Source organism: Neofelis nebulosa, chromosome 14 (assembly GCF_028018385.1).
Source record: "Neofelis nebulosa isolate mNeoNeb1 chromosome 14, mNeoNeb1.pri, whole genome shotgun sequence".
In the NCBI taxonomy this organism is placed as follows: Eukaryota; Metazoa; Chordata; class Mammalia; order Carnivora; family Felidae; genus Neofelis; species Neofelis nebulosa.
Genome location: NC_080795.1, coordinates 75,701,485 through 75,727,182, shown reverse-complemented (window position 1 = coordinate 75,727,182; position 25,698 = coordinate 75,701,485). Strand labels below are relative to the sequence as shown.

General features: G+C 53.9%; 1 protein-coding gene across 5 annotated transcripts in view; it reads left to right on the top strand.

The window, feature by feature from the left end:
- Positions 1-25,135, top strand: part of ZFAT (zinc finger and AT-hook domain containing) — a 287,200-nt gene extending 262,065 nt beyond the window's left edge. For all 5 annotated transcript variants that reach the window (XM_058699156.1, XM_058699154.1, XM_058699155.1 and 2 more), the window contains one exon: positions 24,204-25,135. In XM_058699156.1, the coding sequence (XP_058555139.1) occupies positions 24,204-24,443 (240 nt within the window). In that variant the 3' untranslated portion in view covers positions 24,444-25,135. The remainder of the gene's footprint in view (positions 1-24,203) is intronic.
- The last annotated feature ends 563 nt before the right edge of the window (positions 25,136-25,698 follow it).

Sequence of the window (25,698 nt, the reverse complement as noted above, 5' to 3'; positions counted from 1 at the left end):
CACGCATTTCTTACTCTGCCTCCGATTATTATGAGCTCGTGTCTTCAGGAGCTCCGTGTGTGGAGGTATGTTTTAGGGGAGAGGAATAATACAGTTTTTAAAATTATGGAAACTTCATTTATTTCTCTTCAGAGAATCCCAGAGTGAAAATGAGCAGATGTGGACACACTTGGACACATCTGTCACGAAAAGCAGCCCTCGGTGCCAAAGGCACCAGCGAGCAGAATGAGTGGGGACCGTGGGGACAGGCAGAGAAGCCAGGAGGGCTTCCCCGTGGACCCCATGGACCACGGACTGGCCGTGTTAGATATGCAGCGTCACCTGGCCAATGGCTGAGCCAATGGGAAGGAAATCATCCGTTTTTGAATCACGGTGACTCTACTTAATTGACAGTTAAACAGTTTGGCTCATTTCCACCCCCAGAGACCTTACCAGCTGTTAAAATGCAGTGTGTTTGGGAATTAGATCATCCTTTTGTTCTGTCTGTACCTATCTCTCTACTGCCTCTTGCTTTGTTTTACCAAAGATTTAGTCCAGCTTACCCAAGCACTTAAAAAAAGCAAAACAACAGTAAACACATCAGACTCAGGCAAAGTTCAAGTTCACGGAGTAAGGTGAAATGCACACTGTAGAGTTTTATGCAGTTAACCGTTCCTGTAGCCATTCATTCAAGAGGTACTTAGTAAACACCCGCTCTCACTGGGCAGCATGCCCGGGGTTCCAGGAGAGAATCAGTGCCTGCCATCAACATGGCTACTCTCTCGTGGGAAAAAAGTAAGACACACATGAACGAGTGAGACACAAAGGGTGTCAGATGGCGAATAAGTGCAGAGGAGGAAAGTAAAAGGAGGAGGAGGCCTGTGGGCCCAGGAGTGTGCTTGGGGGCTATTTAGGAAGGACTGTCGGGTAGATTGCTGATGTTTGAGCAGAGCCCTGGGAGAGGCGTGTGTTATGGGAGGTATGCATGTTAGACTGTGAATTTGGTGCTGAATCGTAGAAGGGTAAAGCAGGAAATAGGCAACACGGACTTCGTAGAAGGAGTGGGTTTTCTTGGCACAGACAAATAAAGATGTTTCTTAGTGCGGCTCTGACATGAGGACCTGTGGGTGCCGTGTCCCCAGCAACCTCCCTTTGATAAATGGGAAGTACACTTCCCGAGCTGTCTCCACGCCCGTGCCCCCAAGTGTGCCCAGGCCACAATGCAAAGCATGAAACCCAGGTGACAGAATTCTCTGTGGAGTTAGTACGTTCTGGTTCGACTCCGGCTTTCCCGACCTGCAGACAAAACTCAGCATGTCTAGGTGAACGTGTGGACTGCGTATCCCAGAAACGCTCCTCGGTTGGTGTGGTTTCTCTCAACAAGATCCTGCACAGAAGTCGCGCAGTGGGATGTGGCGTTTCGGTCTGCAGGGCCCTGGCGCCGGTGGGTTGGGAACAGACCCGCACGCCTTGTTGCTAACCACTCTGTTAGCTTCCTTTTGTATTTACTAGGTCGCTGTCTTCCGACTGTCTTACTGTAGCTTTTCTGAAACTGGTTTTCCGCACCGTGACCTGCGGAGTCCTGAGCTGGGCCTGGCGCTTCAGGAAGGGTCTTGCCGGTTTCCCTGCCAAATTCTTTTGAGAATTATAGGAAGGTGCTCCCGACGGTGATTTGCCACTGCTCCGGGACGTGATGTATTGAGCGTCGCAGGCAGTGCGGGATATGGCTTAGATGTGCTTCAAGGCGTCAGGCTGCCAGCACCACGTGGGATGAGGCATATAAGCCTCCAGTCCGACCAGTGTAAACAGGTACAGTGTGTTTTGGTGGCAGAAAACAGTGGCATCCTTTAGAGAATCCTGTGGTTTTTTGGAAACTCAGGGCGAGGAGGAGCATCCGTGTCCTGCACGGTCTGGAGCAGCTGCGTTTGGAAATGTTCCCTAAGAGTGTGTGTTCTCGTCTCCATCCTGCCTGTCTGGCCTGGGACCTCGCTGGCTGGGGCTGTTGCTACTTAATGGGTGGAGGATGGACGGATGGACCGGTGAGCGGGCAGACAGCAAACACCCCCTCCTTTGGCAAAGGGGTTGCAGTGTGTTAAAGAATGCCCTCTGAACTCAGTTATCCTATCATTGAAATGTCGAGATGGCTGTTTTTATTAGAGAAATTGGTGTGATATTTTTCTTCTTTTCTGAAACTCTGGTCTAGGATTTTTCGGCAGAGGCATTACCTCTGCATGACGAGTGTGCTTGCACCACCACGGTGTGGACTCTAGCGTACCTGTTGGCATAAAATATTGCCCTTCCTTTCCCATGCAGGGGACCTCGGTGCTGGGGATTTCGTCCTGCTGCAACCCAAAATAATAACACACATAGTAGTTGCTCAGTAAATGTTCATTAAGTAGGATGGAGGGAGCTCTGGTTTTCACGTTTTGAATTATATCCCGTAGAACAGTACTGGAAAGGAAAAAGCAAGATCACCTTGTCAGTAAAGTACATGGCATGTGTTGCAGAAAAAAAGGTTTTCAGGTTGCTACTGGATAGCTTATTTGGAGATCTTTTTCAGCTTTCCAGTTTTATACATATCTTCCACAGGGCCAAAAACATTCCAGGTTGTGTGTGAATGGATTCTGGAGGTTTAAAAATCTCAAGATTTCTTCCCACGTGAAAAAATAGTTATATGCTCTGTTCCTAATTTTATTTTTTTCCCAGTTTATTAATGTTGATTGAAAGGATCTTTTCTTTACAATTTTTTTTAACATTTATTTATTTTTGAGAGAGAGAGAGGCTGAAAGAGAGGGAGACACAGAATCTGAAGCAGGCTCCAGGCTCTGAGCTGTCAGCACAGACCCCGATGCGGGGCTCAAACCCACAAACTATGAGATCATGACCTGAGCCAAAGTTGGACACCTAACCGACCTAGCCACCCAGGCGCCCCAGAAAGGATCTTTTCTATATGAAAGTGAATCAGTGATCATTGAAAGTGGTTAATTTCCAGTCTTTTTGGGTTTTCAGTTTCTGGGTTGAAAATACCGGCAGGCTTGGTGGGTAGGCTGGGGGTATTGGAAGCAAAGAGCTAAGAAAAAATGGTTTCTTGGGTTGCTTTCTTCTTGTTCTTAAATGAGACATGGAAAAGACTTCGCCCATAATTCAGACCGTTTAAATTTTCAGTTGGACACAGAAACATGTCCTCAACGATTTCCTGTCACATCTTTTTTCTCAAGTGTCAGCATTAGAAACAGATTCGCGGGGATCGAGTGTCTCGAAGTGTTCAGGAGGACGAGTCCTTACGCGTACCGCACCAGCCGGGCCCGGGGAGACGCTCGAGAGCTTTTAGTGCGACTAATTGTATTTGTGAAGACCAGACAGCTTTCGATAAATAAATTGGTTTCTCCCCACCACCACCCCCGCCCCCGCCTTTTGTTAACTCTTGATTTAGGGTTTTATGAGGAGGAAATTTATCTTTGATTAATAAAACTGCCTTCAGTAGATGAAGGGTGAGACCTGCCAGCACAGGAAATATTAGCATAAGCATCTCTGAGTCAGTCAGTTACTTAAAGAAAAAACAGATGCACCACCACCACCTCCATGGCTCACGGCTTAAATGCCCCTTTGCTGTTTTTCTGGATCAAAATGTATATTCGAGACTGAAAGCTAACATTTTATGTACTGATGTACAGCATCTGCTTAGCAGACGGCCCATCTGCGGTGCACCCGTCACCGTGTGCGGCATCATGGTTCCCTCGCTCCTCTAGCTGCTGCGACAAATGGCCCCCGAGTGAGTGGCTTCAGACTGCACAGATGTATTACCGAATAATTCTGGAGGTCAGAAGTCTAAAATGGATTTCACTGGGCCAGAATCAAGGCTTCGACAGCTGCGTTCCTCCTGGGAAGGATTCCCTCTCTTGCCTTTTCCAACATCTAGAGGCCCCGGCATCCCTCACCTGAGGCTCCCTTCCTCCACCTACAGGGCCAGCAAGGGCAGAGCGAGCCTTCTCACACCCCATCGCTCTGGCCTCTGCTTTCTCACCTCGTTGCTTTCGCTCAGTCAGGCCCTCCTGCCTCCGTCTCATAAGGACCCTCGTGATTACATTAGGTCCTCCCAGATAATCCGGGATAATCTCCCTATCTCAAGGCCCTTAACTTAATCACATCTGCAAAGTCCCCTTTGTCCTGCAAGGTAACAGTCTTCAATTCTGGGGATTAGGGCATGGACCTCTTTGAGGTGGGGGCGCGTTAGTCTGTCTACCATGCTGGGTTCTGAGGTTAAGATAGGTCCTGCTCTCAAGAGGCAGATAAACCTGGCGAAGGAAATGATTCACTCTTTTATTCATCAAGCACCCCTGAGCTGCTTCGACCAGCCTGGTGCTGTTCTTGGCTGTTTCAGTGAACAAAACAAACGAATGGTACGCTTGAGCTTGCTTGCTTGCTTTTTTTTAAAATTTATTTATTTTGGGTGGTAATGGAAACACAAGCGGGACAGGGGCAGAGAGAGAGAGGAAGAGAGAGAATCCCAGCATGGAGCCCAGCGTGGGGCTCGAACTCCTGAACCCTAAGATCATGACCTGAGCTGAAACCAAGAGTCTGATGCTCAACCGACTGGACCCTGCCCCCCCCAGGCACCCCGAGGAGCATACCTTGTAATTGAGGGAGATAGCTAATGTGTACATGTACGATAAATAACATGGTATGCTGGAGGTGAAAGGGGAAGATAGAACCAGCAGAATTCAAGAGGTCTGAAAAATGCAGACCTTAAACAGGCAGCTCTACCCGAGAGTAATGAACGCCTTGGGGATGTCAGCCAGTGCCTCATGGGTGCTGTGGGAGCACCAGGGGCTGCCCACCTTGAACCTGGGTCTGGGATGGGGGCACATGTTGGTCAGAAAGGGCTTCATGGACGCCATGATGCCCGAAGGGAGTTCTGGATGGTAGCAGGGAGTTGGGTGGGCGCGGGGCTCCAGGCAGAGGAGAGAGCAGGAGCTGGTGGTCAGTGCTGGGTGACTGGATGCAGGGGGTGGGGGCAGGTGGGGCCCCACTTCAGTTAAATGATGGGCCCTCTTGCAAGCACCAAGTGGTGACAGAGGAGTCACTGCCCAGAAGGACCTCAACCTGGTCTCTCCCTTCACTGTCCCTTCCCACTGCTCAAAGGCCAGTGAAGAAAGCCTGAGTCCAGAGAGCCCACAGCTTCTTGTCACTTCTCGGAGCCAGATGTCCTTTCTCCATGGGCTTCTTGACCTGTGTTACCCCTCTTGAAGGCATGTTGGCATTTTTGACAAATCATAGTTTCCAGATTTTTCCATTTAGTCACAGAACCCAAGTAGTGAATCTGCACTGAGCATTCCTGCCATTTGATGATCAGAGGAACCCCTTGTCCTCTCTGATACTGTCACTGACACTGGGCATGGCCTCAGAGCCTGGTCCCCAGGCCAGCACGTGCACCACACCCCTTTCTTCCATGTTTCTGAATAGTAAGGAGACTTTATAATCACTCAGCATTTTCCTTTTAAGAAGGTCAGGATGACTGAACAGGTGGTTTTTATGATATGGGTCTTTTTGAGTTAAAAAAAAAAAGCGTGTTGCTTATTACTGTTGAGGGTGACCCCTAGATAGCAGTTGGGGGGGTGCATTGTGGGGCATCACCCTCTGGGGCTGTGGGGGTATCTGTCTGGGAAAGGACCTCTGAGCTGCAGGTGGAGTGGATATGTATTATTCATTCATCTGTTTGCTTTTAAAATCCAGTAGCCTTTCAGGGTCCATGTGGTATTTGTGGCCTGTCTGGAGCATTTCCCTGTGCCCAGGGACTGACCTGTCACAGGGTTAGTCCAGGCGAGGCTGTCCAGGGGGCATGCACTTTGCCAAGCTCGGTTCTCTGTGACTCAGTTACCATTTCTGCTGAGACTTGATGAAAAAGCACGTTGTATTAGTGTTGTCCCGAGAAACAGAACCAATGGTGTGTGTATGTGTATGTGTGTATGTGGGTGCGTGTGCACGCGTGTATATCTGCATGTATACAGAGACTAATTATAAGGAATTGGCTCACCAGGTATGGAGGCTGACAGGTCCCAAGATGTACTATCTGTAAGTTGGAGCCCCAAGCGCTGACAGTGTAGTTCACCTGCGTCTGAAGGCCGGGGCACCAGGAGAACTGATGTTCCAGTCTGAAAGCCAGGAGGCTCGAAACCCGGGAAGAGCTGGAGTCCAAAGGCAGGGAGAAAACCCAGTGTTCAATCTCCAGGGTAAGCAGGCAGGAGAAATTTTCTCCTTCAAGGAGAGCCAGCCTTTTTGCTGTGTCCAGGCTTTGGCGGATTGGGTGAGGCCCACTCACACTAGGAGGGCAGTCTGCTTTACTTAGTCCTTTACTTTAAATGTTTTTGTTTTTTTTTTCCTTTGCAGATTTTTACTTAAATTCTAGTTAGTATACCGTGCAGTATTGGTTTCAGGAGTAGAACTCAGTGATTCGTCACTTACATACAATACCCAGTGCTCATCCCAACCAGTGCCCTCCTTAATCCCCATCACCCATCTCGCCCACCCCCCTCACCTCCCTCCATCAACCCTCAGTTTGTTTTCTGTGGTTAAGAGTCTCTCGTGGTTTGTTTCCCTCTCTTCTGTTCCTCTCTCCTTTCCCATATGTTCATCTGTTTTGTTTCATAAATTCCACGTATGAGTGAAATCATATGCTAGTTGTCTTTCTCCTACTGACTTATTTCAATTATCGTAATACACTCTAGCTCCATCCACATCGTTGCAAATGGCAAGATTTTATTCTTTTTGATGGCCGAGTAATACTCCGTTGTATGTGTATATCACATCTTCTTTATCCGTTGCCCAGTCTCCATAGTTTGGCCATTGTTGGTAGTGTCGCTATAAACATCAGGGTACATGGACCCCTTCGGATCTGTAGTTTTGTATCCTGTGGGTAAATACCTAATAATGCAGTTGCTGGATTGTAGGGTAGTTCTATTTTTAATTTTTTGAGGAACCGCCATACTGTTCTCCAGAGTGACTGCACTAGTTTGCATTCCCACCAACCGTGCACAAGGGTTCCCCTTTCTCCACATCCTCACCAACACCTGTTGTTCCCTGTGTTGTTAATTTTAGCTATTCTGACAGGTATGAGGTGGTATCTCATTGTGGTTTTGATTTGTATTTGCCTGATGATGAGTGATGTTGAGCATCTTTTCATGTGTCTGTCAGGCATCTGGATGTCTTCTTTGGAAAAGTGTCTATCCATGTCTTATGCCTTATGTCTTATGTCTTATTTCTTCACTGGATTATTTGTTTTTTGGGTGCTGTGTTTGGTAAATCCTTCATAGATTTTGGATACTAACCCTTTATCGGATATGTCATTTGCAAATATCTTCTCCCATTCCGTCGGTTGCCTTTAGTTTTGTTGATTGTTTCCTTCACTGTGCAGAAGCTTTTTATCTTGATGAAGTCTCAATAGTTCATTTTTCTTTTTGTTTCCCTTTCCTCCGGCAGAGTGTCTAGTAAGAAGTTGCTGCAGCTGAGGTCAGAGAGGTTGCTGCCTGTGTTCTCCTCTAGATTTTGATGGTTTCCTGTCTCACGTTTAGGTCTTTCATCCATTTTGAATTTATTTTTGTGTATAGTATAAGAAAATGGTCCAGTTTCATTCTTCTGCATGTTGCTGTCCAGTTTTCCCAACACGTTTGTTGAAGAGATTATCTTTTTTTTTTTTATTTTTGAGAGAGAGAGAGAGAGAGAGAGAGAGTGAGTGAGTGGGGTGGGGGCAGAGAGGAAGACACAGAATCTGAAGCAGGCTCCAGGCTCCGAGCTGTCAGCACAGAGCCCGACGCAGGGCTCGAACTCACAGACCGTGAGATCATGACCTGAGCCGAAGTTGGATGCCCAACTGACTGAGCCACCCAGGTGCCCCGAAGAGACTGTCTTTTTTTCCGTAGGATATTCTTTCCTGATTTGTTGAAGATTAGTTGACCATATAGTTGTGAGTCCTTTACATTAAATGTTAATTTCATCCATAAACACCTTCACACAAACCATCGAGAATAATGTTTGACCAAATATCTGGGCATCCGGTGACCCAGTCAAGTTGACGCATGAAATTAACCATCACACATGTCTATGTGCATTTCAGAGTGTCAGCCGAAGGTCATTGTCTGCTCCAGGCAGTTATTTAGTGAAATACCCAGTTGTCACAGAAATGACTTTGATTTACAGATTTCAGAGAGGTTTGGCAGCTTCCGGAAAGCATACGTATTTTGGTAGCTGTACACGTCTCTCACAGTTGATATTTCAGTTCAAGGCTCAGGAATGAGCTCCCATCCTGCAGATTCTTGAGGGGGTCACAGTTGAGATGCCAGCAGAACCACACCAGCCCCGGGGTGGGGGGTGGGGGGTCTTCTACTGAACACGAATATTCCACCTCAGTTGGCAGGTCAAGAGCAATTAGATCGTTGTTACTGTACCTCTGCCCACTGAGTGACTATTTCACCGGTGACTGTGATTAGCAGTACTCTGTTGGCAGGGCCCGATCTGTCCACACCGTGCATCTTGCTTACAGCTAAGGAGTCATGCTCCCAGATCAGGGGTGGTGCACCCGCTCGTTATTCCTGGTTCTCTGCAACCCTAGAGTTGCCACTCTTCTGTTCATGATTTTCCCTGGATGTGCTGGATGCTTCCAAGCTGTCGGCCAGGGCCCCCGCGGCAGGGAGCGGCTGAAAGGAGCGATTAATAAGACGGTCTCTGACGGGCAGGCACCCTGCCTACTTCCCTCATGCAGACCCTCGGCTGGCACGGTGCAGAATTATGCTGCCACCTTCTTGTTCAGAATCCCAAATGCTCTTACCACATGCTTTCACTGCTGATTTGAAAAACAAACAAACAAAAGCAGAAATCCCGTATTTGCCCAAAGCAACCCATCTTCTGCCAGCTGCTTTCCCACGCCCTTTGCCATCTCTTGGCGGGTCACCTGTGGTGGATGGAGCCGGAGGGTGAAGTTGACGTGTTAGTCTGGGGGAGAGGGGCGTGCGGAGCCCCCCTGGGCTCAGTGTGCAGCGCTTAGTCCGAGAGGCAGTTTTGATAGCAGTTCGGGGGGTAAGACGTGTTGGTTGCCAGCCGACGCTAGAATTGTTGCTTGTTGTTTGCAGTTCATTATTTTTGCAAGGAAATGCAGTCCATGTCTATGGCTGACCACGTATACCATTTGCCTGCTTGCGAGAAAGTGCAGGTGCAGCCTGTCCTGTTTTTAATTGAAGGCCCTGAGTCATCCGGTCTCCTGATGCCCTTTTGTGCTGTCCATGTGTCCAAGGGCATCTGGTAGGAGACGCTGTTCTGCAGAAGGTGCTTCTCAAGTGCAGCCGTGGCTGGGAGAAGCCTCGCGCCCTGCGATCCTGCTGGAAGGAGAGCTCAGAGTTGGCCGCCTCCTCTGGGGGTGGATGTTGAGCGTTTCATGATACTTGTGGCAAAATAAGGGGAACAGGGATCTGGAAGGTGACTTGTGTGAGGCTTCAAAATCTGTTTTCAGTATTCTTTTAAAACAGTCAGTGCATTCTATTAATATGATTGTTCAACTGCACGGCAAGAGACCTGGCGGCAGAATCGCATTGGCACGGAGACTCTTGCAATCCTTAAGAGGTGAGAGAAGATCCTGGCCATCTGTGTTGTCATAAAGCTGGACCGAGTTGAGATCTGTCCCCTTATCCTGCCCACAAAAGGGACCAGGAGAAGCCCTTCCTGTTTTGTTATCCACTTAAGTTCAAATAACTGGTGAGTTGATGGACTTTTCTTGTTCCCGCAGGAGGTACTTTTTAACTCATGCGGTGAGCAGACCTGTCCCTGACTTCCAGCACCACCCACAGGGTGGCAATAACAGGAGCGCCTCTCACGCTTCCTCTCTGTTCTCCTCTCCCCTCCGGGACCCCCTTTGTCTTCAGAGCGCTTGCCTGAGTACGGGAGACATCACAATTGCAGCGTTTCCTCCTTTTACACCACGATAAAACACTGGCGTCTTCAGTTCTGTTGTTTATTCTCCTTTGCCATTGTGGTGGTTTTGCCATGGTTGTGGTTCGTCTTTCCAGAAGATTAGGAAAAGGCATACATGACTTTAAAAGAGCTGATAGTATGTGCAGCTGCTCGCGTGTTCTATTCCTCCTCGCGTGGGGGGAATGTCCTGTGTGTTCCGTGCCTCCTGGTTTTGTAGGGTAATTACAGTCAAGATGGACCCCGATACCTTTGGAAGGGCCCACGCAGGGGAGTCATGGGTCTTTTGCAGGCGACCGAATGCATTGCATGTTGCAGGGGCCGAGGGCATATGTGTGACTGCTTCCTAACTCTTGGCGGGGGCTGGTGGGGGAGGGTCTAACACCGGCCTCTCTGTTAGGGCCCTGATGGATGCCTGCAATCCAGATAGACATCTCCTTTTATTCCCAGTCCTTTTGAGCTTTATAGAAGCACGAAGTGTCACCGATGACTTTCTTTGTTTTCCCCTTATCGTATCCCATACTATGAGAACCGGTTGGTTGTCAGCTACACGTCTTGGGTAGTGAGGTTTGGCTCTCGCCTAAAGAACTTTATGGTACCATTTATTTGATCCTGGGGCCCTGCCAGTTTTAATTCTGTCAGGCTCCTAATTATACACACAGGTAGCCTCTTCCAATGCTTTTGGACTTAACGTTCCTTCTAGAATGTTGTTCTACCGCTGCTGCAGGGTGACCTTCATGATGTCGATCCAGATTCAAAACATTCATTCAGGGTCTTGGCAGTGGGTTATGCTTCCTTGTCACCTAATGCCAACTCCTGTCCTTTGTGAGCCTTCCTTAGTGCTCCCTTAGCCCTGTGAATCTTTATCTTTGTTTTAAATAAAACCTCCTTCAGAGACCTCGGTGTCTGCTGTGATTTCGGGAGGATGACTTGAAGAATTGCATCCTTGTTCCCACCTCTCTTATTACTTGCTGAGCTTCTTTATCCCCTGGCAGTGATGGAAAATTCCACTTCTTTGCGAGATTTTAAAGTAAAAATAAGTGCCATGATCTCTCTGTGGCCATGTGGGAAATTGTCTGAAAAAATAGAGGATAAAGGTTTCCCGATCTCATTCCGGCCCTCTTGTTCATATAAAGCATCTTTCACTAGCCTGGGGATGTCAGTCTGTTGAACTTTTCTTCTCTTTTCTCTTCCTTTTCCCTGAGCCCTGATTTTCCTACTGTTGGGCCCCCGGAAGCTGTGGCTTGGCTGGTACTGTTTGCAGAATCCCACTTTGAGTTTCAGTATTGTTGGGTTTTCTCACTGCTCCTGGGGGCCTGTTTCCTGATCCACAGCCTGGGCTGGGGCAGGTGGGTTTCATGGGCCTCCTCCCATCTCTGCAGCTCGCCCCGCAACAGCCCTGATAGGAGGGAGCCACAGCCGTGGGCCCCATCTGAAGGATATGTGCTCTTGGCCTTCCTTGAGTTTGCCCCGGGGCAGGGCTGCGGCCAGCAGGTTCCACTTTGCATCCTCCCCCCCACCCCCCCCCCCCCACCCCCCCCGGGAGCAGTCACCTCCGTCCTGCTCTGAGGAGTTCCCCTAACCCAGCGCTGGGCACTCCACAGCCCTCCCTCCCCATCCCCATTAGCTTCCCTAGCCGTGAATGCCCACTCTCCACTCCAGTGCTCAGCCCGAAACCAGGGGGTCCCCACGTGTGATTGTCAGCACGTCCTCCCCTTGCTGTGGCATCTGCCCCCACAACACACCTCACGTGTCCGCGTGTCCAACAGCCGCCCGCTCCATCTAGGCAGCTGCTACTCCAGACGTGGTCTCTGGACCAGTGGCGTCAGTCTCAGGGAGCTTGTTACAAGCTCAGAGTGTCTGGCTGCACCCCAGACCCCCCAAGTCAGGCGGCACGTAGCACCGTCCCTGGTCCCCACCGATTTGTATGCGTGGCCGAGTCTGAGAAGCTCTGCTCTAAACTGTTGGTCTCGCCACCCTGGTTTACAGACCTTCTCTTCACTGATGTCCTTACCTTCCCTCCTACTGCTCTAAGGATTCCAGCACCCCTCACTTAAAACCCTCCGGTAACTTAGAAAGTGTTCAGTAAACTGGGAATAGGACCTCCCCACAGCAGTCTGGCGCCCCTGCCTCCCTCTGCCCCCGTGCTTATAGTGCGTCTGCCCGCTGGGCGACCTGCTGATCCTCTTTTCGCACCTTCGCGCCCTCTGCCCAGAACCGTCACTCATCACCAGCCTTTACGGGGCTCACTTCCTGTCGCGCGGGGTCAGCTGCAGGGCCACGCTCTCCGTCAAGCCCGCTCTCGAGCTCTCCGGACCACGTTGGGCCTTCTCCGGAACCCGTGGATGGGATGAGCAGTCCTCCTCGGGCTGTGTCATTAGGTGGTGCAGTTGACCTTGACATCGGAAGAGTAGCCAGGTTGGGCCGTGTCTAGTCCATGAGCCCTTGAAAGCAGAGAACTTCCTCACCTGGTGGCAGACGTCGGCGAGATGAGAAGCAGAAGCATTTGTGTCTTCAGCCACTTCGCTTGTGGTCATCTCTTGGGCAGAAATCGGAAGCGAGCCCAGTCACCGAACCCAGATGAGAAGCGGAGCACCCCTTTGTTACCGTCAGGCAGGCCGGCCGCACCGTGCAGGCCTCTGGGCAGAGTGGAGGCCTGGAGGCTTTGGGGGCCTTCTTGCTTCCGGGTCCACGCCCACCCCTGCTATTTGTAACTGCAGGGAAGTGGCCATCCCGCTCTGCCCACAGCGGCCGTGGGAAGCGGGAGGGCTGGGGGAAACGGCTTCCTGGGGGCAGACACTCGCAGAGGAAGCCCAGCCTGTGGGCTTGTCAGGGGCCGTCACCTGCATCTGTGGGCAGAACGGGGGCCTCCTCCCCAGTCAGGACAGTAGGAAGGGGTAGGACACGGGCTGAGTCAAAGCTCTCCTGTCCTCCGGCAGCAGAGGAAATGGGAGGAGGTGGGATGGGGGTGTGCCCCTCTCACGACCGTCCTTGGGCCCTTGTCACAGACCACACCCTAGTGTGCCTGGACTCACCTCTGCCTTCCCCATCAAATGGGGGCTCGCTGAGAGTGGGGTTTGCTCTCCTTCTTCTGTGGGGTCTCCAGCTCTTAGCTTGGGGCCTGCCGTGTTTGGAGGCTTCCCTCGTGCCCGGCATCAGGAATCGAGGATCGGATGGCACGCATCTGAGCCGGGCGGGCTCGGGCTCCCTTCACCGTGGGCTGCAGCTGCCGTGGGTGCCCAGCCCGGGGAGCTGCAGGCCTCCCTAGACACACAGCACGGTCACCCCAGGCCATGTCGAGTGGGTGGAGAAGGAGCCCGTGGCGCAGCCGGGAAGGGAGCAAGTGCCTAAAAGGGAGTCAGCCTATGTGGGCTTGAACTCACATCCGTCACCTAACGGTATGTGACCCGGAACAAAGCACTTCTCTTTGTTTTTTTGTTTGTTTGTTTTGTATTTTAGAAAGAGAGAGTGAGCAAGTAGGGGAGGGACAGACAGAGAGGGAGAGAGAGAATCCCAAGCAGGCTCCACACTCAGCCCGGAGCCCAGAGCAGGATTTGATCCCTCAACCCTGGGATCATGATGTGAGCTGAGATCAAGAATCGGACCCTCAGTCGACTGAGCCACCCAGGCGCCCCAAGCGCTTTTCCTCTTTGAACTTGTTTTCTTATCTGTAAAATGGGACAGTAATAGAACCTACTGCGTGGGGCTAACGTACAGATTACGTGATTATGCAAATGAAGCAGCTAGCAGTGCCTGGCTTGTGATTAAGTCCTCAATAAATCTTAGCTCCTGCCATAGGAGTGACATAGCTCCTTGTCCCCTTTCTGTGCCTGTAGAATTCAGCCATAGCAGTTTCTGCTTCTAGAAGTTTCTGTTCAGCAAACAGGTACTAACACAGCTATCCAGGGCCTGTGCTTGGCATTAGGAGTCCCAGGGTTTCATAGGAGAGTTTGTTGCTTGGTCCAGACAGATAAACGGGTAGTTGCATCGTGTAGATTAACATCGAGTCTGTCAGGTCAGCACTGAGAAAGGCCGGGAGCTGCAAGGATGGTCACTTGGGGTGATTTTGAGAAAAGTCCACGAGGGTGGAGGACTTCTCTCCTGAGCAGCGTGCCGAGGAAAATGTTCTCAGAGTGCAGCACGGGGGCTTCGGTGAGAAGAATGACCCTGAGAGCTGCCGTCTGTGGACGGGTTCCCAGGCGGGGGTGAGGCTTGTAGGGAGAAGCATGTCTCCCGTGCGAGGTGCCCTACGGGGCTGCACAGCCCCCCCGCCAGCACCTGGCACTAAACAGAAGTTCAGTACCTGTGTGCTTAAAGGCCAAGGAAGTAAAGCATTATGCACAATAAACTTGTCTAAATAGCAAAAGATATTCCTAGGCAGTAAGAAGCTGTTTCCAGCTTCTTTCTGTTTCCAGACTCCTTCCTCCTTCCCTGTCACGGTGCATGTGCTCTGGTTCTGTTTGAGTTCAGCTTTAAAGTGTCTCCTGAATAATTCCGTTCAGATGGGTATCGAGCACCCTGTCATGTGGGCACGGTCTACAAGGGGGACATGGCGGGGCAGTGGGGTCGGGGCATCAGATACCTGCCCTTGGAGGGGCGGGCACCTGCTGGCGGTCACGAGCGCCGCGTGTGACCACCTGCCCTGCACCAGCCCCGTCATCACTCCTCACGTGTGCGTAGAGAGACCACTCTGTCCACCCCATTTTACCACAGTTTCCAAGACAAGGATTCTTTTTTCCTCAGTTGATTGTTGAGACCACACGGAGCTGCTCTTGGACTCTTGAGAAATTCGAGACACATCAGATGTCTTAGCCCTTTTTGCTGCCCGAGCATCTGTCTCTAACCCCCCTCCACCGGCTGAGTGAATTTGGCCCACACGCAAACCTTCTTATCCTTGTTCTGTGATGGACGCAGGGCCAGTAGGGGGGCGTCTTTCTGTTTCCAGACGTCTCTCACAGCGAAGGGAGTTGGCCCCTCCCTTCTGCGCAGACTGGCCCTCGGGACCCTGTGGACAAGTCTGCTCCATGCAGGAGGGCTCCCCAGGCCCTGGGGTCTAGGAACCAGGCCGCTGTGTTGACCGGCCAGACCCCACAGCACCCCCAAGCGCCGGGACTTGATTGGGGATGGCGGCGACCGCCTGTAGTGAGCAGTCTTTACAGCCTGGGCTTTGGACTGTTTATAGGATCAATATTTTCAGAAAAGAAAGAGTATCTACTGTCTATTTACAACCAAGAGAAAAGTAGGGCGGAGGGGAGGCATTATGCAGTCTCCCCAGGAAGGATGAGTCACGGCCTTGCTCACTTGCTGGGCGTTTTGTCCTTTTTGAAAGGCTTTAAATCTTCATTGATACACGGAATGGTTTCTCCCTGCCTGTGAATATCTTTTGATGTTTCTACAAGTTTCTTGCTCATAATATCCTTATTTCGGTCCTGCATATACATACATATTTCTAGAGTTGGAAATTTACGATGCTTTTTTAACCAACCACATTCATTTATACCTCTTCTTTCCTCTATAAATTTGGTATGGTATTTACCATCCTCCCTTTGTTTCTGACGTTTACAGCACCACACCTAATCGACGGCAAACGTGCTCGCTTGCTAACCTTGGGACATGGGTCTGCCAGCCCCACCTGTAAGCTCTCGCTCGGTTATACGTTCAGCAGTGGGTGAAACCCTAATTACTGGGAAAAATGAGGCTCCTTTCTCAGAGCTTAAACATACACAGGGGACTGTTTCACCTACAAGAACAGACTGCGGTGTTATCACTCTTGTTGTTTGGTTGTATTGGGATCATTCCTGTTGTTTGCTTGTATTTGGATCTCTATCTGCAGCCCTCTCTTACCCTGCCGTGAAATCTGCGAATTCCTGCGGCAGAAGGGACCCTGGAAAGGTGTTCGCAGTCTGGGTATCCCACAGTGTTCAGGACCAGGGCCCTGTCCTTCAGGAAACCTCCTGCCCTGCCCCCAGGGGTCCAGGATGAGTGCCCCGCCTGCCTCCTTCCCCTAAACAGAGCGCAAACCCGCGGGTACCAGCCCTGGCTCTGTACTGAAAGGTCTCCTTTAATGCCACACAATGTGGCCTAAAGCACAGGGGCTACGGTGAGCGCCCTTGGTGACCTCATGCATTTGGAGACACAGGCTTCTAAGGGGCCTCTGCCGTGGTCGCAGGTGACTCCTCCCCATGACTGGCACCATCTGACTGTGGCACCTGCACGGTCTCAGCTCTGCTGTCTTTGGTGGGTTCTGAGCAAGGGTAGCACATTTCTTAAAAGTTCTCCTCTGCATTCATTTTTCTCAGTGATTCATCGAAGAAGGAGGGACTCACTGTTTACTGTCTGCCAGGCGTGATGGGGGTCAGTGCTGGGCATGCTAGCTCAGGGCGCGGGGGGCTCCCGGGATGACAGGGCATAGACCCGATTCTCAAAGGAAAGGAGGTGGGGTGGGTGTTCAGGCAAGCAGAGCAGCAAGGACAGGAGTTCAGGGGCAGGAGAGAACACGTGTGTGGTCAGGGTGCAGAGCCGAGCATGGAGGAGGCAGGGACCGGGGCGGGAAGATCCTTGTCCCTCCCACTGGGGGGCTGGGCTTCATCCGCAAGGCTACGACAAGCCACCCAGTAGTAGACGGAGGCAGTCGGAGGGACTGTAGGCCTTGGAGGGTCTCACCTGGCTTCGCCTTCCAGAATCCCCTGTTACTGGCTGTGGGATCTCAATAGCATGAGGTCAGGAGTGTGGAAACACTCTGTAAACTGGCGGGGGGGGTGGGGTGGAGGGGCTGCCCGCTAGGTCACGGGGCGAAGGGACGGTGGTACAAGGAAGCAGGTGGTGTCGGAAGATGCAGACTGAGGAGGTATGAAAAGGAAGGTGAGGAAGGACAGAGAGATGTGGTGCAGCATGAGTTTAGGCAGCTCTGTGTGGCCAGCCTTTCTGCACCCGTGCCCATGCTCATGTGCACGTGCCCACACATCCACACACACATGCCCACACTCATACATACACATGTGCTTGTACATGCATGCACAGATGTGTGCATACCAACGCCCACATGCTCACGTACACACACACACGCACACGCACACACACATACACTTACGACACACCTCCAGTTTGCCTCCTTGTGGCAGTCCAGCTGTTGTTCTAGGTTCTTCGTGTCTCCCGTGCCTGGCCTCATTCCGCCTGCCCATCATGGGCGATCATTCCATTCTGTGAGTCGATGCTCTGGACGGTGGCTCTCCCCTCCCGATGGCGTCTGAGTCCTGTCTGCCTCCCCTGCACCGCCGTGGGCCCGTGGTGAGGCTGGCTCTCGGCCGGTCCTGAGAATGACCGCGGCACCAACAGGAGGAGAGTGGGTGGGGCTCCCCCGTTCATTTCCTGGCCTGCAGCCCTGGGGGTCTCCCTTTCAAGGGCTGTGCCCCCGGAGACTCAGTGTGGTAAATAGGAGCTTGGTTCAGCATATGGGGAAGTGGATGGAGGCGTGAAGGAGGCCTGAAGCCATCTCCCTGCAGCGGCAGAGGTGACCGAGGGCTTTCTTCCCCCTGAAAACGTGAAGGAAGATCCCTGTCATGGAGACATTTGGACCAGAATCTCCCACGTGAAGGTGTTTAGTGTTTTCCCCACACCCGCCGGGGGCAGTAGGCTTGTGGGACAGCGATGGCATGTGGGCCGCCCCCTGGTGGAGGTGCTTTGGTGCGATTTTCATTCCAAAGGGTTATGAAGCGAATAGACGCTAAAGCAATGCCATCCCGACAGGTATGGTTCTGGCCTCTTTTCATTCTAGGGCCAACAGAGGTTTTAAACCTACCTTTGGTTACTCATCGTTTATTTCTGAGCTTGGAGCCAAGTTTAAATAAGGCGCTAGGTTTTGACGGAGCCCGACTGTTGCCTGGAAATTCCGGTGCCCGCCAGGACTGAAATTGCAGAGGTCTGATTGAGCTTCTGAGGGGTTTTGTGGACTGGAGCCCCTCCGCACGAGCTCATGGCCGACTCGGGCACCAGGAAGTTATCCATGCTGTTCTGAAAGCTCTGGGTGGGAGGCGTGATGCACGCGTGTTGTGTATTATAATCCGCCAGCCGTGTTTAGAAATGGTGTGTTTAAATACCCAGCTAGTAACAGCTTTCCCTTTTTTCTCACTGCTGCTTCTGTGGGATTCAGCCGTGAGACACAGCTCTTTCTTTCCTTCATTGGCCTTTGTTTGTCATATGATGTCCTTGAAAGTCTCTGGGCTGTTCTGGTGTCCCGGGGGCGTTGTGGTCGGTGCGGTGCATGGCACAGGAAGGCGTGTGCTGGGCACGTGTTCCAGGGCACGGAAGGCTGTGCACAGAGGTGAAGTGCTGTTCTGGGGCAGGCTTCCCCACGGGACACCGCTTTCCCGGACGCCTTCCCGTCTGGCAAGACAGCCGCCTCCGTGTACTTTTCCTGGCCAGTGTCAGGGATTCCTGAGGACAAGGTGTCCTCGCCGTCACTGTCCCCCAGGGGCGTTCTTGGGAGCATCTATGTCTGAGGCATGGGGACACTCTGACAGAGGAGCCCGTCGGTATGTTCTTTTCAAAGTGGAAATGGAGCTGTGAAAACGGATGATGCCAGGGTTGGATGTGGGAGGCCAGCGGGAGAACCAGGAAGAGGGGCGGTCCCGTGCCGTGGGTGAGGAGCCCCAATCATCTGTCTGCCCGTCAAAGGCGTGGCAGCCCCGGGGGGCCGCTGTGTGGCCCGGACCGAAGTACCTCCTGGCCTGGCGTCCAAGCGCATGGGTGTGGGAGGGGGCAGAGCGCGGGGGCAGGGCCCTGAGGGAGAGCTCTCCGCCTCCCTTGAGCCCCACGCTCCTCTGGAGCTGGGCACTGAATCCTCGAAGGGTGTTGTGACGACCGGCCGCTACGGCAGAAACAAAATCCTTCCCGCGGCATCCGCACGTGCCCCTCCCCTCCCTCCGCACAGACTGCTGGGACCGCCCTTGGCGGTGAGAGGCAGCCGAATCCGGGAGCCGCAGAGCTGTGTTCATGTGTGTCCTCACTCTGTTACGTGTCTGCTGTGTTCACCCGTGGCCCGGGCCCCAGGCTAGACGGGCCGACCGTGTTCTCCCAGGAACCAGCCCTGCGTCGTGGCTGGTGTGAGGCCACCTTGTGCAGGCTGGAGAGTTTTCAGACCGAGAGTCAGAAGACCTGGGCAGCTTCCTTCCTCTCTGAGCCTGCCCCTCTCCCGTAAAATAAGGGGGTGGACCTTCAGGACTTTCGGAGCCAAAGGGGATCCCTGTGTGGACAGTTTGCCTCTGAGCCTCCCTGTGGTCTGGGAGGGCTCCCGTCAGACAGACACCGGGGCCAGCAGTGGCCTGGCCTGGGGGGTGGTGGCAGCTCCAAGCTGTTCTCTCTGTGATGGCTTCCAGGTTCTACCTCCGGATAGTTCTGTAGGTGGCACCGGCGCCCCCCGTGTGTCCACTCAGACCGTGGTGCCGGGCTGGGACGCAGGAGCCCGTCCCTGCTCTCCAGAAGCTGCAGGCACATCGGGGAGATCTGTGCAGGATGGGCTGTGATACAGAGCCGGGTGAGGGCTCTGCACGGGCCCTGTATGGCGCGTGTGAGCGCAGGGAACCCCTCTTCCTCGAGGGCTCCCGCAGCTGGGGCCGCTTCTCGAACGTTGGGAATGAGAACGGACAACCTGCCCGTAAAGGTTTTTACAGAGAAAAGCAGACGGGGGACCAGGAGCAAGGGGAGCACTAGGGCAGGCAGGGGGCCAGGGAGAAAGCGAGGCAGTGGGGCAGCTGGGCTGCTGGCCCGCCCCATCCCCACCACCCCCATCAGCGCTTGCCCTCGAGCGGACGAGGGCGGCCACGGGAGCGCTGGGCCTCGGCAGGAAGACCGTCCTTGGCGGAAGTAGAACCCAGCGGACAGCCAGCTGGTGTAGGTCCTGGAGCTGCAGAACTCGGAGCCTGACCTAGTGAGTAATTTGTACAGTCCCGTGGGTTAAGGTTTTCATTAAGCTATCTCTGCTGCTAATAATTTAGCTGGAAGACACGTTAGATACGGAATTGGGGAAACCCATCTCAGGGGATAATGACATTGTGAAGCCATATTATGTCTACCGTGGGGAACAGTTTTAAGCCTGCGCTAATAGTTGAAGCTACGAGAGATGCTTCTGAATGGAGGAAGTGGTTGAGGGCTCTACGGGCAGCTGTAAAGCCTTTGGGTTGTGGAAGGTAATCATGTAACCCGACTGATCGGTGACATGGAATCCCATTAGTCGCTGTCCCACCACACCAGCCGAGGAGGGTCTCTGGCCGGGGGGGGTCACCCAGACCGAGGTCCAGCTCTTGCTGCCTTCCATCTGTTTGACCCCTGGTGAGTCACTGGGCTACTGAAGATTTCATTCAGGAAGGCCCCAGCACAAGGCACTGTGCGTCCAGGGCCGGCCAGCTGGACGCCGGGCCCCATGGGACGCGGAAGGTCCACGGTTTGCACGACCATGAAACGTGGGGCGTGGAGGGCGGAGAGGGGCTTCCTCCGCTGTGTTCCGTTCCCGGATCAGCTGCAGGTCAACGACAGCTGGCCTGGCAGGGCCCCTGGCTCACAAAGGCTCCTGAAAACATTAACACTGTCCTGCAGCAGGCCCAGGCAGGCTTCGGGAACCGTGGCCGTCGTGAGTTAGGTTTGGGGACTCGGTAAGGTGATGGAGCAGCGGCACGCGGACCCTCTTATGCCTGTGCGCCCCCCCCCCCCAGAAGGACGCTCTTTGCAGGACTCCTGCAAAAGTCACATTTACCTTCGTCGCCATCTCTCTCCCTGGTGAATTAAGCCCGAAAGCCCATGTCGGGAAGGTGTACTGTGTGCTCTCACCATTAGCAGTGGATGGAGTGAATGGTGATTGTGTCGCACAAAACCCTGGAGCTGAAAACTGAAGACACAAAACAGAAACAGAAAGGAAAAAGGGTTGTCTTTGGACAGACTCCATCCTTGGAGAAGGCGATACAAACAAATGCACGTATACATGTAAAGGGACAGTGAGACAAGTGTAACACTCAGGGAGTCTGGACCTCTCACGTTAGGCAAGTTTTGATTGGTGGGGTTTCATAGATGGGGTGATGCTGGCCCTTCTTGGAAAACCGTTCGTGTCTTCCTTTGTAAAACGAAGTCTTAGTCCCTCAGCTGAGGGAAGCCCTTCCGGCCCCGACTGTGAACCTCGCTGCCGCTCCTTCCCAGTGCTGTCTCCGTCCTGTGACTTTGGCATGTTGGACAGATGCCCCCGGAGGGCCTCCCACGAGCAGATGGCCCCGTGGCCTGCAGCTCAGGGTGGGGCCCGGCGCCTCTGGCTCAGCCGGGAGCAGAGCCTCGATGCAGAGAGGGGTCCAGAGCAGAGGCCGAGGACGGGGAGCCTGGAGTGTGCGAGAGGGCTCAGAACAGAGCCCAGGTGAGGCTGTGGAAGCAGCAAAGAGGGTGTCCCAGTGAGTAAAGCTGAGGTCGGCTCAGCAATGTGAGATGGCGCAGAGCCTCCTGGAAAAGTGAAGACAGAACTCTGCCTGGTGGGTCTGCTGGTTGGGAGATGCTCACTAGCCCCTCTCTGTCTGCGAAGCCTTTTGCCGCCACCACGGACAGCACCACCCTCCACGATGCAGCCCTTGGGCCCCCACGCGACAGTAATAAGCACTCGGTTTACCGTTATTCCAAGCACGGCGGCCTCACTTGGTCTCTGCCTGTCTTCCTCCCCACGTCTGTGGGCAGAGGCCATGTCTGGGTCATCCCGGGACCTCCCCCTCCTCCTGGGCTGGCTCCAGAGAACCCCACTATCATGGACACGGGAGGCTGCAGCCTACGCGGGGGCAGGGTTCCCCGTGTCCACGGCACTGGTTGCGGCCCTCGTCAGTACGGGGCCGTCGTGGTGTCCGTGTCATTCACAGGGACAGGCGTTTTTAGCCAGTGGAAACTCGCTGTTGTGACTGCCTCACGTCTCCCGTGCCCAGGAGTGTGTGTGTCTCAGAGCTCGTGTGCTGGTTGATCTCAACATTTTTATCGCATCATCCGTTTACCTGAGGTGCAGCAGGCTTACTTGGCACGTGGAAGGTCCCAGGCCCTCAGCACGGATCACCCCGCCCCTGCACCTCTTCCTTTGTGTAGAATTTCCTGACAGTTAAGGGGAAAAAAAGCATTTGTTGTTCCCCTCCTTTCCCCAGCCTTCTGCCAGGCACTCTCTTTCAGTGTGAAATAAATCAATATTTGCTTCTAAAGTCTGGGTGCACAGTACATTTTCCCATTTAAATGAAATGGAAGCAAACATAAAAGAAAAAAAAAAGAAAAGGTCGTGATTCACTCTAGAAAAACAAATCAGGCTAAATGTGTTAAGAGTTTCCACTCAGGATAGGTCTCTGCTTCTGGTGAATTCTTCCAGTCCACATTAGCAGTTCCTCCTGATCGTAGCTTCGTGTGGTGCCCTCCCCAGAAAGGCCTTCCTGTTCCTCTAAGTGCAACCTAATCCCCCTGTTGACACAGCCCTACCTGCTCACAGGGTACAGTACTGTCACAGGGCCGGAGGGGGACCCCTGGAAGCCACTTGGGTCAGTCCCAGGGGAGCATGGAGTCGTGGTTGTTGCAGACGGATGGGCAGGGAAAAGGTGGCTTCTCTAGACACCAGCTGGGAGAGGAGTCAGGTGCCACGACTGGGAGCTCCCGGAGGCCACCTGAGCGCACCTGCCTTTCCCGTCAGTCCCTGGAGTCACTGCTCCTTCTACCCGCCCTGCCTGGCATCCCTCCCCGCTTCTCCTCCAGAGATGTTCCCTGGCCACCAGCCCCTCCCACCCCCCAGGCACTGCCGGGCCCCTCGGCCCCTGCGTCTGCCCCGCTGGACTGTGGTTTTCCACCGCGCCTGTCACGGCCTCTGGTACCTGGTGGGGCATCACTCAGCAAATACGTACTCGTGTGTGCCAATCATCCAGCTTGGCCCTGGGGGAGAGCTGTGCCTGGACTCCGCAGCCCCTGCCCGCACGGAGCGCAGCGTGGTCTGGTGGGGTGTGGGAAGAGGACAGGTTTGGAGGAGGGGAGGAAGTCACAAGTGACGGACAGGCCACAGTACCTTTCAGGCAGCTGGTGTTTACGAAAGTCATGTCCGACGAATACTGCGGGTGCCGGAAGGGCCGTGGTGTGGTTAAACACCCACTTCGCGTGTAGAATGTCCTTGATCTTTCCTCCAGCCCCCTGAAGTGGGCATTAGTCCCCCGTTCACAGATGAGAAAACTGAGGGTTGTAGGGTAGGTGTGTGGCCTCACAGCTAATCATGGCGAGCAGCCGTTCGAGCCCTGCTTAGCGCAGGACCAAGGGCCGTGTTGACCAAGGGACTCCTTTGGCCTTGCCGTTCGGACCCCAGCCCCTGCCTCACATCCCTGCACACATCTGAGGACTCTGATTCCCTTAGAGAGCAATCCCATGCCCTCCTTCTCTTCTTACACTTCCGTTATTTTTGCGGCCTCAGGCTCCCAGCTCCTCCTAAACCGTCCCCATGTTCTTTCGATGACTTTTCTCCCCGAGATCAAAGACGGTTGTTATTTAAAGCAGGCCAGAGCCCGCGGGGTCAGGGACGCTGCGCATCAGCACTACCGGAATTGGCTCTGTCTGGAACCCGCCTGCTCGGAGCTCTGGACAGTGGCCTGGCTGTACAATTCAGGTGCCCTCCACTGACAGATGTCCCCACAGACTCTCCTGCCCAGCCCCGGGGGGCGGGGGCTCCCTCCACCGGCCACGTCCCGCGGATAGCTAAGGCATTGGTGTTGGTGGGCTGCATCTGGGGGGAATCAGTCTTGCAGGAACATCTCCTTTTTCCCAGTGCGAGACTGATCTGCAGTACAGGGGCTGGGCTCCCACAGTGTGTGGAAAGCCAGAAAACCCGGGATAAACCTAGGCCCCTTTCTCAGCTCCAAATGGCCCAGCTTTGAATTTCCAGGAGCCGCCCACCCAACCCTCGACACGGTTGCAGTACATAACCTGTGCGCTGCCCTCCAACCCGCACACCCTTGGCCACCCCCGCGCCCCTGGGAGGCAGCTTGGCGTCAAGAGAAGAGCCTGGACTTTGGGTGTCAGCTCGGGCTCCGCCACCTGCCGCTGCTGGGGCCTCTGGCCGTGTCGCTCTGCGGCGTGGAGCCTCCCTCTCTTCGTCCATAAAGCAGGGATGGGAGCAAGCGCAGGGCCCCGTGTGCGGTGGGTCGAGCTCCCGGAACCTACGTCAGCAGTAGTTGTGATTCTGTTGTCGTGGCTCGACCCAGAAGCAGGACCCGTGTGACCTTTCTCTTGCCCTCACACAGGTCACGGACGAGGAGCCCAGCTCCAACCACACGGTCATGATCCAGGAGACCCTCCAGCAGGCCTCCGTGGAGCTGGCTGAGGAGCACCACCTCGTGGTGTCCTCTGACGACGTGGAGGGCATCGAGACGGTGACCGTCTACACTCAGGGCGGGGAGGCCTCGGAGTTCATCGTCTACGTGCAGGAGGCCGTGCAGCCCGTGGAGGAGCAGGCGGTGGGGCCGCAGGCCCAGGAGCTCTAGGGGACACGTGGCGGCGGCTGGACACCACAGGGCGGGCCCGCCAGGCTCTCCGCGGGACGGCACCCTTGGTGGCTCTCTCCTCCACGGTCCCCACCCAGGCGGCCAGATGGGGCTCCCCTCGTCCCCCTTTGGGGGGGCAAGGCGACCGGCATCACCAGCAATACAGGACCCCCCGTTCCCAGCACAAACACACACACCCCTCCCTCTGTGTTCTCTGCTTCCGGAAAGACTAGGCATCGACTTTCCACACAGCCCACGCCGCATCGCCCCTTTGCTTCGGGATTCATGCAGGGACCCGGTGCCCGTCAGTGTCTGCCCCGAATCACACCCCCAACTCCCTGACCCCGTGCAGGTGCCCAGCCTTCCTCTGGGACTGCTCTGTGGCCTGAATGATGGGAGGGAGCCAGCCGGCACGGAGAAAGTGACCTTCTGGTTTGGAATCCCCTCCCGGGGAAAAGAGGGGAGGGGATCCTGGCTTTATCCGCAAGGTCCTACTCCCCCACGTCCCCAAGTGTCGAGGGCACTTGTTACCGCTTGCGGGAACCACGGTTGAGGACCTTTTGTTCCCGCGACAGGCGGGGTCTTAGCTTACGTCTTAGAATCCTGCTTTTTAAAAAAAAAAATGCACTTTTTACTGTTCACCTCCCGTTCTATGAGATGTGGTGGGTAGAATAAAAACATTCTCGGCCTGAGCACTCCAGTGTCTCCATTAGCGTGGATGGTCTGTGTCTCCCCCTCTTGTGAATCAGAGTCTTAGGTTTGGGCCCCACCCGGAACCACCCCATCCGAGGTCCAGAGCCCTCAGCTCATAGATGAGGGTGCCCCCCCTCCCTCTAAAAAACATTTTTAAGTTGGCTTTGGGGCCACGGCTGGAGGTGAATGGTCTTGCCTTTTATTTCCCGGGGCCTGGCCCTTGGTTTGCTGCCTCTGAGACGCTGCCCGCCCCTCCTGTCCACCTTATGCTCGGGAGGGGCGACCAACGGACCGAAGGCGCTATGGCACGCTGCTCTTGGAGGTGCAGGCCGGGAGCCGTGATAAATCCCTTCTTGAGCCTCTGCCCTGTGCACAGCATGGTAGGGGCATCGGGGTGAGTCCTCCGGCGGCCTGCCCCGTCCTGCGTCTCTCGACGTCATCACCCACCCTCCAGTTCACGGAGGTCAGCATGTGTTTCCTCTGAGAACCCTTCAAATGAAGTCTTCGGCGTACATAAACGGATGCACCGACACAAAGCGGTAGTTGCTCTGGTTGAAGAAGG